General features: G+C 35.1%; 2 protein-coding genes and 1 long non-coding RNA gene across 4 annotated transcripts; all 3 read left to right on the top strand.

Annotated features, from left to right (window-relative positions):
- Positions 1-52: 52 nt before the first annotated feature.
- LOC111365821 (probable disease resistance protein At4g27220) lies at positions 53-3,035 on the top strand. Of its 2 annotated transcripts, XM_022986336.1 has the most exons (4): positions 53-1,753; positions 2,023-2,593; positions 2,697-2,779; positions 2,872-3,035. In XM_022986336.1, the coding sequence occupies exons 1-2, from the start codon at positions 74-76 to the stop codon at positions 2,068-2,070; spliced, it is 1,728 nt and encodes a 575-aa protein (XP_022842104.1). In that variant the 5' UTR covers positions 53-73; the 3' UTR covers positions 2,071-2,593; positions 2,697-2,779; positions 2,872-3,035. The 2 variants fall into 2 exon arrangements, with proteins under 2 accessions (XP_022842104.1, XP_022842102.1); XM_022986334.1 differs by having other exon boundaries at positions 2,023-2,779.
- Positions 3,036-8,995: 5,960 nt separating this feature from the next.
- LOC111365641 (probable disease resistance protein At4g27220) lies at positions 8,996-11,853 on the top strand. Its single transcript, XM_022986181.1, has 3 exons — positions 8,996-9,917; positions 10,198-11,606; positions 11,776-11,853. Exons 1-3 carry the CDS (start codon positions 8,996-8,998, stop codon positions 11,851-11,853), a joined length of 2,409 nt encoding a protein of 802 aa, XP_022841949.1.
- A 282-nt stretch (positions 11,854-12,135) lies between these two features.
- LOC111365820 lies at positions 12,136-12,888 on the top strand. Its single transcript, XR_002697496.1, has 3 exons — positions 12,136-12,446; positions 12,550-12,632; positions 12,725-12,888. It is a non-coding gene; the product is annotated as an uncharacterized LOC111365820 (long non-coding RNA).
- Positions 12,889-14,478: the final 1,590 nt, after the last annotated feature.

The following is a 14,478-nucleotide window of genomic DNA, read 5'->3' as shown; positions in this document are numbered from 1 at the left end:
GTTGCAGAGGAGTGTAAAGGTTTACCTCTTGCACTTGAGGTTGTCGGCAAAACTCTAAGAAACAGTGAACTACATGTATGGAGATCAACTTCAGAATTCACAACACAATGATAGGGTATACTCAAGTATAGAGTTGAGCTACAACTATTTGGAAAGTGATGAACACAGGTCCTTGATTTTGCTATGCTCTCTTTTCTCTGAAGATGAGAGCATTCCAATTGAAAGTTTGGTTAGATATGCAAGAGGGCTAAAACTGTTTAAATATACTGAGACTTTATTGAAAACCAGAGATCGGGCGTATACAATCTCTGATAATCTAAAAAGTTGTCATTTGTTACTATCAGGTTTTAGGGAGGAAGAGGTCAAATTGCATGATGTTATCAGAGATTTTTGTTTATCGATTGCATCTAAAGGTGAATATAGGTATATGGTGAAACATGATATAAGGACAGAGTGGCCAGAGCATGATAACCATGATTCCTACGGTGCCATCTCATTAACATTTCAAGGGAGGGTTTTGCTACCCAGTAGGTTACAGTATGGGAACCTCGAGTTCTTACGGGTGCGACCTTATTGGACTGGAATTGGAAGGAAAATTGACATACCTGGAGGATTTTTCGATTATATGCAGGAACTTAAAGTTATTGATTTCTCTAATGTTCAAATTCGATCACCGAACCGACAGCCGCCAGGTCTTCGAACCCTGTGCTTGAACTACTGTACTTTAGAGATTGAAATATCATCCTTTGGAAGTCTAAACAAGTTGGAAATTCTCACCTTTTATCAATCTTCTCTCTCTATTGATTTTCTCCATAATGAAATGGTAGAACTTGGCAACCTAAGGTTACTGGATTTGAGGTTCACGGAAGGTCCCCGTCCACCTCCCCCTGGTTTTTTGTTCGGTGTGAAGAAACTGGAAGAGTTGTACTTGGGACGTTACTTCGGCATAAGATATGAAGTAAAAGAGCACGTCATCAAAGAGTTAAGTTCATTGAAGGATATCAACACTCTTCAGATTAATACAGATGATACTCGATTTCTGACGCAATTATTACAAGGGTGCTCTGAGAAGCTTGAGAAGCTGGAAAGATTTCAAATCTGCAAAAATAAGGGTTATCTTTTTGATCATTTTCGAAGGGAATTGCAGCTCCACGAAATTGACCCAAACATGCTTTTGGAACCCGAAATTAAGTCATTAATGAGAAGGTGTGACAAACTTTCTCTGGAAGTGAAAGGCTGGAACAATCCTATCATTGAATTAGTTGAAGATGGTTTCAGTAACTTGAAGAGTCTGAGGCTATTCTTTTTGGATTCTGAGTATCTTACTGATGCTGTGGGCTCCATTCCAAGTGGCATCTTCCGCAATTTGGAACTTATGTATTTGTTTGGTATGGATTATCTGAAAGAGATGCACAATGGAAATCTTCCAAGGATGGAACATGTGACAAGGGGTGTCTTGGAACCTGCAGTACTGTTCTGCAACCTCAAACAAATTTTAGTAACTAATTGTGCTAAAATTAAAAGAATGTTTCCTGAGTCAGTTGCAAAATGCATGGTTAATCTCCAAACACTTTTTATATCGTCATGTCCGTCGTTAGAAGAAGTTGTTTCAATGGACATGCAAGAAAATGAAATTAACGAACAGCCTTTGTTCCCAAAGCTGAAAAGAGTCGAGCTTCGTGATTTGAGTAGCTTTGTAAGCTTCAGATCTGAACCAAATGCAGTTGGTCCTCGTCAACCATTGCTCAACCAGGTAATGTATATATCATTCCTTTTGTATGCTTGCATCAATTCTGGAGAACAAGGAAAATTAGGAAAACTGATGTTAACTTCACTAATTTAAAATTCCATACTAGGATAGATGTAAAATCAATTAGAATCAGTTTTTGCAGAATGGCTTAGCTTTCTTAATCCGGGTGCAGTTATATATCATCTCAACTCATCTAGTCCTTGTTATTGTTGATCTGTTGATTAAGTTTTATGATGAGAACTTTGGTTGACACTATTAAGTGAATTTCACAGTTGAACTGCCTGACTTGGAGACGCTGGATATTTTCAAATTGGATATGAAAGAGCTACTAAGTGTGGGGGAAACGCCATTCAGATCTCCAAATAGATTGAGCATGAGAGTGGAATTTTGTGATAATCTAGTGAACATTGCACAATCCAATTTGATTAAACTATTGCGAAATCTTGAAACTCTAGAAGTACGTACTTGTCGGGCACTAAATGTAATATTTGACTTTGAGGGTCTAAATGTTAATAAAGATGCTGAAGAAGAAATTAGTATACTTGGTCAACTAAAATCATTCGACCTGGTGGGAGGAGATTGCTTGGTGCACATTATGAGGATGGTTCCTAAAGGAATCAATGTCTTCCAGAATTTGAAATGGCTTAAGGTGGCATCTTGTAACAGGTTGAGGTACTTATTCCCGGCTTCTATGATTAACTTGTTGGTGTCTTTAAAAACTCTATACGTCGGTTATTGTAGCGAAATTGAAGAAATCTTTGCGAGAGAAGAAGAAGAAGAAAGAACGTCTAGCGAAATTGTGTTTCCCGAATTAAGGAGAATAGAACTAATCGATCTTCCAAGGTTCAAAATATTTTGCTCTCATAACTATGAACTTGTGTTCCCTTCACTTGATCTATTGAGAATTCAAGCTTGCCCTGTGATGACAAAATTTTGTTCGGGACAGCTAAATGTGCCAAAGCTGAAGGGAGTACAAATAGGAAAAGACGAAGTCATTGACATTTCCAATTTCCTAAGATTGTGACGTAGGTATGTGGGTTTTCTACCATTTTATATAATTTACTCTTAACATATATGCTATAATAATATTGACTAGCAAATTAACATGCTCTGTTTTTCAGGTTTCGTCTAGAATCCACCTTCAAGTAGCTAGAATAGAAGACAAAGTAATCGTTGTCGGTTTGAAGGGTGGCCACGTCTCCAACGTCAGATTTACGTGGGAAAGGGTTGAGAGGGAGAGAATGAGGCTGCAGGGAAGGGTTGAGAAAGAGAGATGGAGAGAGAGTGGAGAAATGTGAAAGAGAGAATTAGGGTTTGTGAGTAAAAATATTTATTTTATAAAAATATTAAATAAAATAAAATTTCTGATTTTTGAAATGTTAAACTTTCCCATTATTTTAGAATTCAAAATTTTATTGCTAGGGTTTTGTGTAATTTTCACAATTTTTTTCATTTTTTATTTTGATAAAAAATTTAAGGAAATGGTTTACTTATTGCTTTATATGTGACTAAGAGTCCAAAAGATCTTAAATATTAATGCTGTCCATCTAAATTGGTTAAGAACCCAAAAAAAATTGAAATAACAAACTCATTGTTTCAGATTATCATGCAGCAAAAGATTGAAAACTTAAATCAAATTGCAATTTCGAACAAAAGATACGCATGTCAAATTCTGCAAAAAGAAAATAAATAAATAAAAACACATTCAAATTCTAAATCTTCAACTCAATTACATGAAGGAAAAAATTGAAATTTTCGACAATTTCTAGAGAAAATAACAAAAATTGCAGTTTGGTGCCGACAGTTGGTGAAGAGAGCCAAGTTCTTTGGAGCCGATGCATGCGTATGAGGTGTCGATGGTTGAGGAATAAAGCCCAGCTGTTAGGGACCTGTGTCAATGTGACGACGAGGGAAGCTGCTGGAAGGAAAACCCTTGATTTATTTTTGGCAATTGGCGAAGAAAGCCGAGTTCTTAGGATCCGATGTATGTGTGGTGTCGAGGTGCCGGGGGTCGGAGAAGACAGCCGAGTTCTTAGTGGCCGGTGTAGGTGTGATGGCGAGGATGGCTGACCCTTCATTTTTTTCTGTCCACTGCAATCTGTCTCAAACGGGAGCATTCTACAACCAAAATTCAATTTCAATAACACAATTAGACACCAAGAGATGACAATGTGAAACAGCATTCAAAAGCCCCTAAAAATTTTATGAATCCTATTTTTCTTTTTTGTACATGCTCAACAATAAAAACAGTGCAAAAAAATTAGTTAAAATTCACAAACTTCTCATAAAATGATTAAAAGGAAAAAACAAACACTGAGGTCATTGTAAATCCCCACGTTTTTGGACTCAAAAGTATTGTAGTGAATGAGATTAACAAACGCGATATGAAGTAATGAAGATCGCAACAAGAAACAAGATTTAAAAGTAAAGAAATTAACAAAGAGAGTTAATCGCAGAAGCACGACGTTTTCTTAATCGACAATATTGAAAGAAATACAAGAATTCAACAATTCTTATTTAAACAAAATTGAAAGAGAATACCACTATTTATAGGTACATGATATAGCGTAAAGATAGAAATAATGTGGAATAAGAAAATAATATATTTTCATAAAAATCATGTGAAATATATGGAAACAAATTTTTCCCACATGAAAATAAGGAAATAATTTATTTCCAAAAAAATTCATCCTATTTTAGGTCACAAACCCAACAATATCCATCTTGACCCAAATTTAGGTACAACGAATGAAACTCCAATATTTCAAATTCGTCTGCGTTGAAATAGCCAATATCTTCAACACAGTAACCAAAACTCTCCAAACCAAATCGTCGTCCTCTACGTGACGCCCACAAGCGACATATGAACCCAAATACTGGGTTTCCAAAATTTCACCAAGGAATAACTGTTGACAAAACAGGGTTGAAACACACCTTATAGCAGAAACCATACCAAATGCTTGAGCAGAAGGCCATTTGCTAGAATTTTCACCTTCAACGATCCTAAAGCATTACAGACATTATTGACACCATTGTACCTATGCTCCATGAGTCCAACCCTATCAATTGAAAACATTGTATCTGCTAAAATTGGTGACAAAGCGAAATCATCAATGCTCTTTTGAGCAGTGTTCTGAACCGACCAAGAGCCCATCACAAGAGTTATTGTACCAAACTGAATATCTACCATGGTACTGACTTGTCCCGATGTCTCTTAACTAGTTTTGTGCTTCCTTACAAGATGTATAACTGAGACCTTTTCTGTCCCTCTAGTATAATCAGGACACCCTTCCGAATTTTCAAGACTCCACCTTCACCAGAGAATTTATATCATTTTGCATCCAGAGTACTAAGTGATATGAGATTCATTTTCAGGTCTAGAACATGTCGAACTTAATCAATTGTTCTGACTGTCCCATCCCACAGCCTAAATCTAACTCGATTGATTCTAGTAATACGGCAAGACTGGTTGTTTCCCATTACAACTCCACCTTACTGAACAGCCTCATATGTCTGAAATATATTCATGCGAACATGCAGAATCGAGAATCCACTCTTCGTCAGGCCTAGATTCCACATCAAATACCACGATCAACATCACATCTCCACCGTCTGAAAAATCCTCAACTACATTTATTTCATCTGAAGTCAAAGGTTGCGTTCCATGATTTGCAACTAAATTACCTTTAGCCTGCAACTTATTATTTTGAAAGAACATATTTTGAAATAGTATATTGATGAAAAACATGCAGTTAAAAATTAAGGAAAAATCTTGAATTTGCGTGTAATATTATTTTATTAAAGAATGTGTGGTTAAAATGATGTGAAATTACCGTTAAAGAGTCTTTTAGAGCAAATTTTAATAATGGACTTGATTCTTTAATTTAAAATAAAAAGTATTGTATGTTTAAAAAATCTTTTGAAAATACTCTTTAAGTATATTGAAATAATGAATACATAACAGTATAGTAAAACATTTTCTAACCAATACAATATCACTAACTGCTTAGTATTGACACAACACATCAAATCTCGCAGTATTGCTATAAGACATAATGTTTTTAAAATCGGATCAGACGGGTCAGTTCAACTCAAAAAATCGGGAACCAGACTCAAATCTGGTCCGGTTACTATCCTAAACCTTCTACATAAAAACCCGTTTAAAAAACTGTTGAACCGGTCAATTTTTGTAAGACCCGCGACCTGTCATTGGTTCAATGGGTTAGAATTGAACCCTTAATTGAACAAAACCTTGTTTTCCCTTTTTCTCTCACCTTCCAACATTCAGGCTTCCACATGCGACCTCTCTCTTCTTCACTATCTCTTCCATATGCCTCTCCTTTTCAACCATAACAGAGAAATCTCATTCTTCTTCTATCTGTCATACCACTGAGATAGTAAACACCAACTTTTAAGGGAGCATCTTTCAAATTTCAAGCACATAATTTGTTGTTTACGTCAAAAATCCTCAAACATTATACAAGGTACTGTTGACCTGGGTTTCTGAGTTTTTTTTAGCAATTTTTATAACTTTGTCATGATCACTGTTGTGTGATTGGATAGAACTAACTTTACTTACTGAATTTGGTGGATCTGTGTTTTAATTCGAGTTTTTTTGTGGGTTATGTTTATTAGTCTTCCGTTGATATATATGTTTCTAAGGCTTTTGATTATATATTCTTATGCTTTGGTTGGTTGTTGAGGAAATATGATGTTGAAGGATGTGTCAACCACTTATCTTGAATAGCTCTCTTCACTGGTAATTTAGAAACTGAAATGTCTGTCATTTTTTAGAAGTCAATGTTTAATTTCTTATCTGGAAGATAATAACATTTAGTCTTTATTTTTGAATCTTTGACAATTTCCCTTTCAGTTTGATCAACTTGGCATAAACAACTACTTATTTATGAGCCATGTTTTCATTCTAGTAAGTGGGGCTTAGCTAAAATTGATATCTGAAACTGGCAATAAATGACAGGATGATAATTTAAAATAAGAAGTCATATGTAGACATAGAAACATATTTTGCGTGCTTGCTTTACATTATCATGTCAAGTATACTGTTGACTTGCTACCTAGTTCCATATTCATCTTTATATACTCTCATTTATTTCTCTATTATCTAGCAAAACTCTTTTATTAATGAAGAATCATGCAACACAGTTCCTCAGTTCATCTATGACTCCGTCCCCTTTACTCTTTATCCAAACATGGAAAATTCCCATATGATGAATATTTTGTCCAATAATAATGAACCGAAAGGAGTAATTCTCGGGTCAGATTTGCTGCACTTATGATCCAAATTTGCTAATCCTTAAAGTTTTGGAAATGTCGTTGTTTAATATCTAATACTCATCTAACTATAATACTTTTAATTGCTTTTATTTAGGAATAATTGCAATACTCAATCTTCGGAAAGTCATTCTATAGGTTACACTTTAATTATATAGAAGTTACCGGTTCGATCCCGGTTCAACCTTTTGATCCTTGACCTTTTCTCTTTTCCGGGTCAATGACCAGTCCGATTTTTAAAACATTGATAAAACTACGTGTTTCGAACTAGTAAATTTAAATGCCAATTGACATAGTAATTTGCGAGGTAAAAAACCATAATCACATTCACATGTTATTTACCAGATAACAACTGCTATGATTTTTCACAGCCATTCAACAATTATTGTTCTAACTCAAATTATAAGCAGTAAGTTCTCATTGATGGTTTCCCACTTCAACAGCTTCACTGCCTTAATTTTTCTCATCAAAATCATAGACTTGACTAAAGCTACTCGATGTTAACAAAAGGAAATCTATCACAAAAAGGAATTACAAGCCCACGTAGCAAATAATTTGTCTATCGAAATGGATACATTTAATCCACGATGTAGAATTATACAATGCTTCTTCAGCCAATTCACTTGCTTTCGATGTCAAATATATCTGTTCTAAACATATCTGTAAGGAAAACGAACAAAAGAACCAAGCAATTACAAGGAACAAGTCTGCACGATAAACAGTTTCTAAGTGTTGTATCTAACATGTAGTATGATTTTCTATGATGGGACACAAGAAAAAGAGGTTAACAAATTGACTATCAAACAAAATAAATGGTTTCTTCAGGCATAAAATTAACAAGGCAGCAAGGCATTGTATATGTTGAACTCAATTCGATGTGAATTTTCCATAAGCAAATTTTTAAACGGAATTCTCTAGAGCAGATCACTTGGAAATGTTTCAGAGGATTAGAAGATTAGATGCAACCAACCATATATATACACACAAACAAACAAACTCGATATTTATTGTAGATAATGAAGATTCCCTTCATATATCAAAAGTATGTGGATAGAAAACATTTTCCAGACCCTCATAATTTGCGAAACATCACATGCAAGTGCAAAATTTTCCAACAGAAAAACTATTCAGTAGATGAGGAAGGAAGAAATTTGCTGAATAAACATGTAGTTAGCAGAAAGTCATACACCTATCCATGTAGACAATGATTTTGCTATCAGAAGAAATATAACACTACTTAACTATTGACCATTGAATTTCATTTTTATCTCCATCTACATCTCCATGAAGACATTGATTTTGGCTCTGTTCCACAGATACTTCAATTAGGGTGGCGTTGCGTGTTGAACACAGGTCAGATACAAACACTTTTCGAACACTTTACCATGATCATTTTTAATTTTTTTTATTAGAAATATTATACATTTTTAACTCAAAAGTATTAGTAAATAAACAAATAAGTACTACTCGTATATAAAAAATTTGAACAAAAAAATTAATAATAAGTATAAAACTAAATTTATACTATATAAATGAAAATATGAAAGAATTCAATAAATGTGTAGTGACGATGACATATCGTATCAATGCTTTTTTGAAAAATTGTTTGTCGACATATCCAACACATGTCATGTCGTTGCATCATAGGATTTTGATATCATAAAAAATATAACACTACTTAAACATTGAAGATTAAATGTCATTTTCCTTTTACTATGGTTCTTCCTCGTGTAGTTAATGCTGACAACGGTACCACTTTCAAAATACTCCAAAATACTTCAAGTTCACCAAAAGTTTGAAATTACTTGAGGATATCGTCCGGTTAGATATTATATAGTGTTTGAGCCACATTATTTTGATAATAATGCATTCTTAAATAGTGTATTGATGGGAAATATATGGTTAAAAAATAAGAATTTTTTTTATTTGCGTTTAATATTATTTTATTGAAGAATGTGTGTGCAATTATCAGTGGATGGAGCAAAAAGAAATGCGTTAGTTATTAAATCAGGGGTGGATGCATGGCTGAAAAAGGTTGATGATTTAAAGAAAGAAGCTGATGAAGTTTTGAACAGCACAACAAATTCTGAAATGCGATGCCTATACCTTAGGTGTCCAAATTTGAAGACCCATTACTTGCTAAGCAGGAATGCCACAAAGAAGACTACGGCAATTGCTGAGCTCCAAGAAGAAGGTAAATTTGATGAGGTGGGTGTGCATGCACCACTAAAGTTGCTGTCTTTCCATGGATCTAAGGCTTTGAAGACAAGGATATCAACTAAGAAGAAAATCATAAAAGCTCTAGAGGATACTGATATCAGCATAGTTGGGATATGTGGCCTGCCTGGGGTAGGTAAGACGACAATGGCACAGGAAGTAATGACTCAAGTCAAAGGTGGATTATTTGATGAGGTTGCCATGGTAGTCGTTTCTAATGATGTAGGCATAATAAGAATTCAGGATAAGCTTGCTGATATGCTCGGTTTGAAAATTGATGAAAATGCAAATGAAATTGCTAGAGCTGCTCGACTTGCTGAAAGACTTACCTATGATAAGAAAAAGAGAATTCTAGTAATATTAGATGACGTATGGACAGATATTGATTTGGAGAAATTAGGAATTCCTTCATTAAATCGTCCTGAGGGGTTGAAAATTCTATTGACATCACGCTTTGAATATGTCTGCATACTGATGGGAGCTCGAAGGAACATTGAAGTTGGAGTTTTGCCTGGAAAAGAAGCTTTCTCTCTTTTTCAAGATGTGGCTGAGATTTCAAAGATTTCTAATGAACTGAATGACATAGCAAAACAAGTTGCAGAGGAGTGTAAAGGTTTACCTCTTGCACTTGAGGTTGTCGGCAAAACTCTAAGAAACAGTGAACTACATGTATGGAGATCAACTTCAGAATTCACAACACAATGATAGGGTATACTCAAGTATAGAGTTGAGCTACAACTATTTGGAAAGTGATGAACACAGGTCCTTGATTTTGCTATGCTCTCTTTTCTCTGAAGATGAGAGCATTCCAATTGAAAGTTTGGTTAGATATGCAAGAGGGCTAAAACTGTTTAAATATACTGAGACTTTATTGAAAACCAGAGATCGGGCGTATACAATCTCTGATAATCTAAAAAGTTGTCATTTGTTACTATCAGGTTTTAGGGAGGAAGAGGTCAAATTGCATGATGTTATCAGAGATTTTTGTTTATCGATTGCATCTAAAGGTGAATATAGGTATATGGTGAAACATGATATAAGGACAGAGTGGCCAGAGCATGATAACCATGATTCCTACGGTGCCATCTCATTAACATTTCAAGGGAGGGTTTTGCTACCCAGTAGGTTACAGTATGGGAACCTCGAGTTCTTACGGGTGCGACCTTATTGGACTGGAATTGGAAGGAAAATTGACATACCTGGAGGATTTTTCGATTATATGCAGGAACTTAAAGTTATTGATTTCTCTAATGTTCAAATTCGATCACCGAACCGACAGCCGCCAGGTCTTCGAACCCTGTGCTTGAACTACTGTACTTTAGAGATTGAAATATCATCCTTTGGAAGTCTAAACAAGTTGGAAATTCTCACCTTTTATCAATCTTCTCTCTCTATTGATTTTCTCCATAATGAAATGGTAGAACTTGGCAACCTAAGGTTACTGGATTTGAGGTTCACGGAAGGTCCCCGTCCACCTCCCCCTGGTTTTTTGTTTGGTATGAAGAAACTGGAAGAGTTGTACTTGGGACGTTACTTCGGCATAAGCTATGAAGTAAAAGAGCACGTCATCAAAGAGTTAAGTTCATTGAAAGATATCAACACTCTTCAGATTAATACAGATGATACTCGATTTCTGACGCAATTATTACAAGGGTGCTCTGAGAAGCTTGAGAAGCTGGAAAGATTTCAAATCTGCAAAAATAAGGGTTATCTTTTTGATCATTTTCGAAGGGAATTGCAGCTCCACGAAATTGACCCAAACATGCTTTTGGAACCCGAAATTAAGTCATTAATGAGAAGGTGTGACAAACTTTCTCTGGAAGTGAAAGGCTGGAACAATCCTATCATTGAATTAGTTGAAGATGGTTTCAGTAACTTGAAGAGTCTGAGGCTATTCTTTTTGGATTCTGAGTATCTTACTGATGCTGTGGGCTCCATTCCAAGTGGCATCTTCCGCAATTTGGAACTTATGTATTTGTTTGGTATGGATTATCTGAAAGAGATGCACAATGGAAATCTTCCAAGGATGGAACATGTGACAAGGGGTGTCTTGGAACCTGCAGTACTGTTCTGCAACCTCAAACAAATTTTAGTAACTAATTGTGCTAAAATTAAAAGAATGTTTCCTGAGTCAGTTGCAAAATGCATGGTTAATCTCCAAACACTTTTTATATCGTCATGTCCGTCGTTAGAAGAAGTTGTTTCAATGGACATGCAAGAAAATGAAATTACCGAACCGCCTTTGTTCCCAAAGCTGAAAAGAGTCGAGCTTCGTGATTTGAGTAGCTTTGTAAGCTTCAGATCTCAACCAAATGCAGTTGGTCTTCGTCAACCATTGCTCAACCAGGTAATGTATATATCATTCCTTTTGTATGCTTGCATCAATTCTGGAGAACAAGGAAAATTAAGAAAACTGATGTTAACTTTACTAATTTAAAATTCCATACTAGGATAGATGTAAAATCAATTAGAATCAGCTTTTGCAGAATGGCTTAGCTTTCTTAATCCGGGTGCAGTTATATATCATCTCAACTCATCTAGTCCTTGTTATTGTTGATCTGTTGATTAAGTTTTATGATGAGAACTTTGGTTGACACTATTAAGTGAATTTCACAGTTGAACTGCCTGACTTGGAGACGCTGGATATTTTCAAATTGGATATGAAAGAGCTACTAAGTGTGGGGGAAACGCCATTCAGATCTCCAAATAGATTGAGCATGAGAGTGGAATTTTGTGATAATCTAGTGAACATTGCACAATCCAATTTGATTAAACTATTGCGAAATCTTGAAACTCTTGAAGTACGTACTTGTCGGGCACTAAATGTAATATTTGACTTTGAGGGTCTAAATGTTAATAAAGATGCTGAAGAAGAAATTAGTATTCTTGGTCAACTAAAATCATTCGACCTGGTGGGAGGAGATTGCTTGGTGCACATTATGAGGATGGTTCCTAAAGGAATCAATGTCTTCCAGAATTTGAAATGGCTTAAGGTGGCATCTTGTAACAGGTTGAGGTACTTATTCCCGGCTTCTATGATTAACTTGTTGGTGTCTTTAAAAACTCTATACGTCGGTTATTGTAGCGAAATTGAAGAAATCTTTGCGAGAGAAGAAGAAGAAGAAAGAACGTCTAGCGAAATTGTGTTTCCCGAATTAAGGAGAATAGAACTAATCGATCTTCCAAGGTTCAAAATATTTTGCTCTCATAACTATGAACTTGTGTTCCCTTCACTTGATCTATTGAGAATTCAAGCTTGCCCTGTGATGACAAAATTTTGTTCGGGACAGCTAAATGTGCCAAAGCTGAAGGGAGTACAAATAGGAAAAGACGAAGTCATTGACATTTCCAATTTCCTAAGATTGTGACGTAGGTATGTGGGTTTTCTACCATTTTATATAATTTACTCTTAACATATATGCTATAATAATATTGACTAGCAAATTAACATGCTCTGTTTTTCAGGTTTCGTCTAGAATCCACCTTCAAGTAGCTAGAATAGAAGACAAAGTAATCGTTGTCGGTTTGAAGGGTGGCCACGTCTCCAACGTCAGATTTACGTGGGAAAGGGTTGAGAGGGAGAGAATGAGGCTGCAGGGAAGGGTTGAGAAAGAGAGATGGAGAGAGAGTGGAGAAATGTGAAAGAGAGAATTAGGGTTTGTGAGTAAAAATATTTATTTTATAAAAATATTAAATAAAATAAAATTTCTGATTTTTGAAATGTTAAACTTTCCCATTATTTTAGAATTCAAAATTTTATTGCTAGGGTTTTGTGTAATTTTCACAATTTTTTTCATTTTTTATTTTGATAAAAAATTTAAGGAAATGGTTTACTTATTGCTTTATATGTGACTAAGAGTCCAAAAGATCTTAAATATTAATGCTGTCCATCTAAATTGGTTAAGAACCCAAAAAAAATTGAAATAACAAACTCATTGTTTCAGATTATCATGCAGCAAAAGATTGAAAACTTAAATCAAATTGCAATTTCGAACAAAAGATACGCATGTCAAATTCTGCAAAAAGAAAATAAATAAATAAAAACACATTCAAATTCTAAATCTTCAACTCAATTACATGAAGGAAAAAATTGAAATTTTCGACAATTTCTAGAGAAAATAACAAAAATTGCAGTTTGGTGCCGACAGTTGGTGAAGAGAGCCAAGTTCTTTGGAGCCGATGCATGCGTATGAGGTGTCGATGGTTGAGGAATAAAGCCCAGCTGTTAGGGACCTGTGTCAATGTGACGACGAGGGAAGCTGCTGGAAGGAAAACCCTTGATTTATTTTTGGCAATTGGCGAAGAAAGCCGAGTTCTTAGGATCCGATGTATGTGTGGTGTCGAGGTGCCGGGGGTCGGAGAAGACAGCCGAGTTCTTAGTGGCCGGTGTAGGTGTGATGGCGAGGATGGCTGACCCTTCATTTTTTTCTGTCCACTGCAATCTGTCTCAAACGGGAGCATTCTACAACCAAAATTCAATTTCAATAACACAATTAGACACCAAGAGATGACAATGTGAAACAGCATTCAAAAGCCCCTAAAAATTTTATGAATCCTATTTTTCTTTTTTGTACATGCTCAACAATAAAAACAGTGCAAAAAAATTAGTTAAAATTCACAAACTTCTCATAAAATGATTAAAAGGAAAAAACAAACACTGAGGTCATTGTAAATCCCCACGTTTTTGGACTCAAAAGTATTGTAGTGAATGAGATTAACAAACGCGATATGAAGTAATGAAGATCGCAACAAGAAACAAGATTTAAAAGTAAAGAAATTAACAAAGAGAGTTAATCGCAGAAGCACGACGTTTTCTTAATCGACAATATTGAAAGAAATACAAGAATTCAACAATTCTTATTTAAACAAAATTGAAAGAGAATACCACTATTTATAGGTACATGATATAGCGTAAAGATAGAAATAATGTGGAATAAGAAAATAATATATTTTCATAAAAATCATGTGAAATATATGGAAACAAAATTTTCCCACATGAAAATAAGGAAATAATTTATTTCCAAAAAAATTCATCCTATTTTAGGTCACAAACCCAACAATATCCATCTTGACCCAAATTTAGGTACAACGAATGAAACTCCAATATTTCAAATTCGTCTGCGTTGAAATAGCCAATATCTTCAACACAGTAACCAAAACTCTCCAAACCAAATCGTCGTCCTCTACGTGACGCCCACAAGCGACATATGAACCCAAAT

This window comes from Olea europaea, chromosome 17, assembly GCF_002742605.1.
Source record: "Olea europaea var. sylvestris chromosome 17, O_europaea_v1, whole genome shotgun sequence".
Taxonomy (NCBI): domain Eukaryota; kingdom Viridiplantae; phylum Streptophyta; class Magnoliopsida; order Lamiales; family Oleaceae; genus Olea; species Olea europaea.
Note: the sequence above shows the minus strand (reverse complement) of the source record. Positions and strands in the feature narration are given on the sequence as shown.

Bases quoted from the DNA above. Each gene is read 5' to 3' on its own strand.
- LOC111365821 (XM_022986336.1), top strand. From the start codon at position 74: ATGTATGGAGATCAACTTCAGAATTCACAACACAATGATAGGGTATAC. The intron at 1,754-2,022 runs GTAATGTATATA...TGAATTTCACAG, and splicing joins GTCAACCATTGCTCAACCAG to TTGAACTGCCTGACTTGGAG.
- LOC111365641 (XM_022986181.1), top strand. From the start codon at position 8,996: ATGTGTGTGCAATTATCAGTGGATGGAGCAAAAAGAAATGCGTTAGTT. The intron at 9,918-10,197 runs GTGAACTACATG...TGTTACTATCAG, and splicing joins CGGCAAAACTCTAAGAAACA to GTTTTAGGGAGGAAGAGGTC. The intron at 11,607-11,775 runs GTAATGTATATA...ATCCGGGTGCAG, and splicing joins GTCAACCATTGCTCAACCAG to TTATATATCATCTCAACTCA.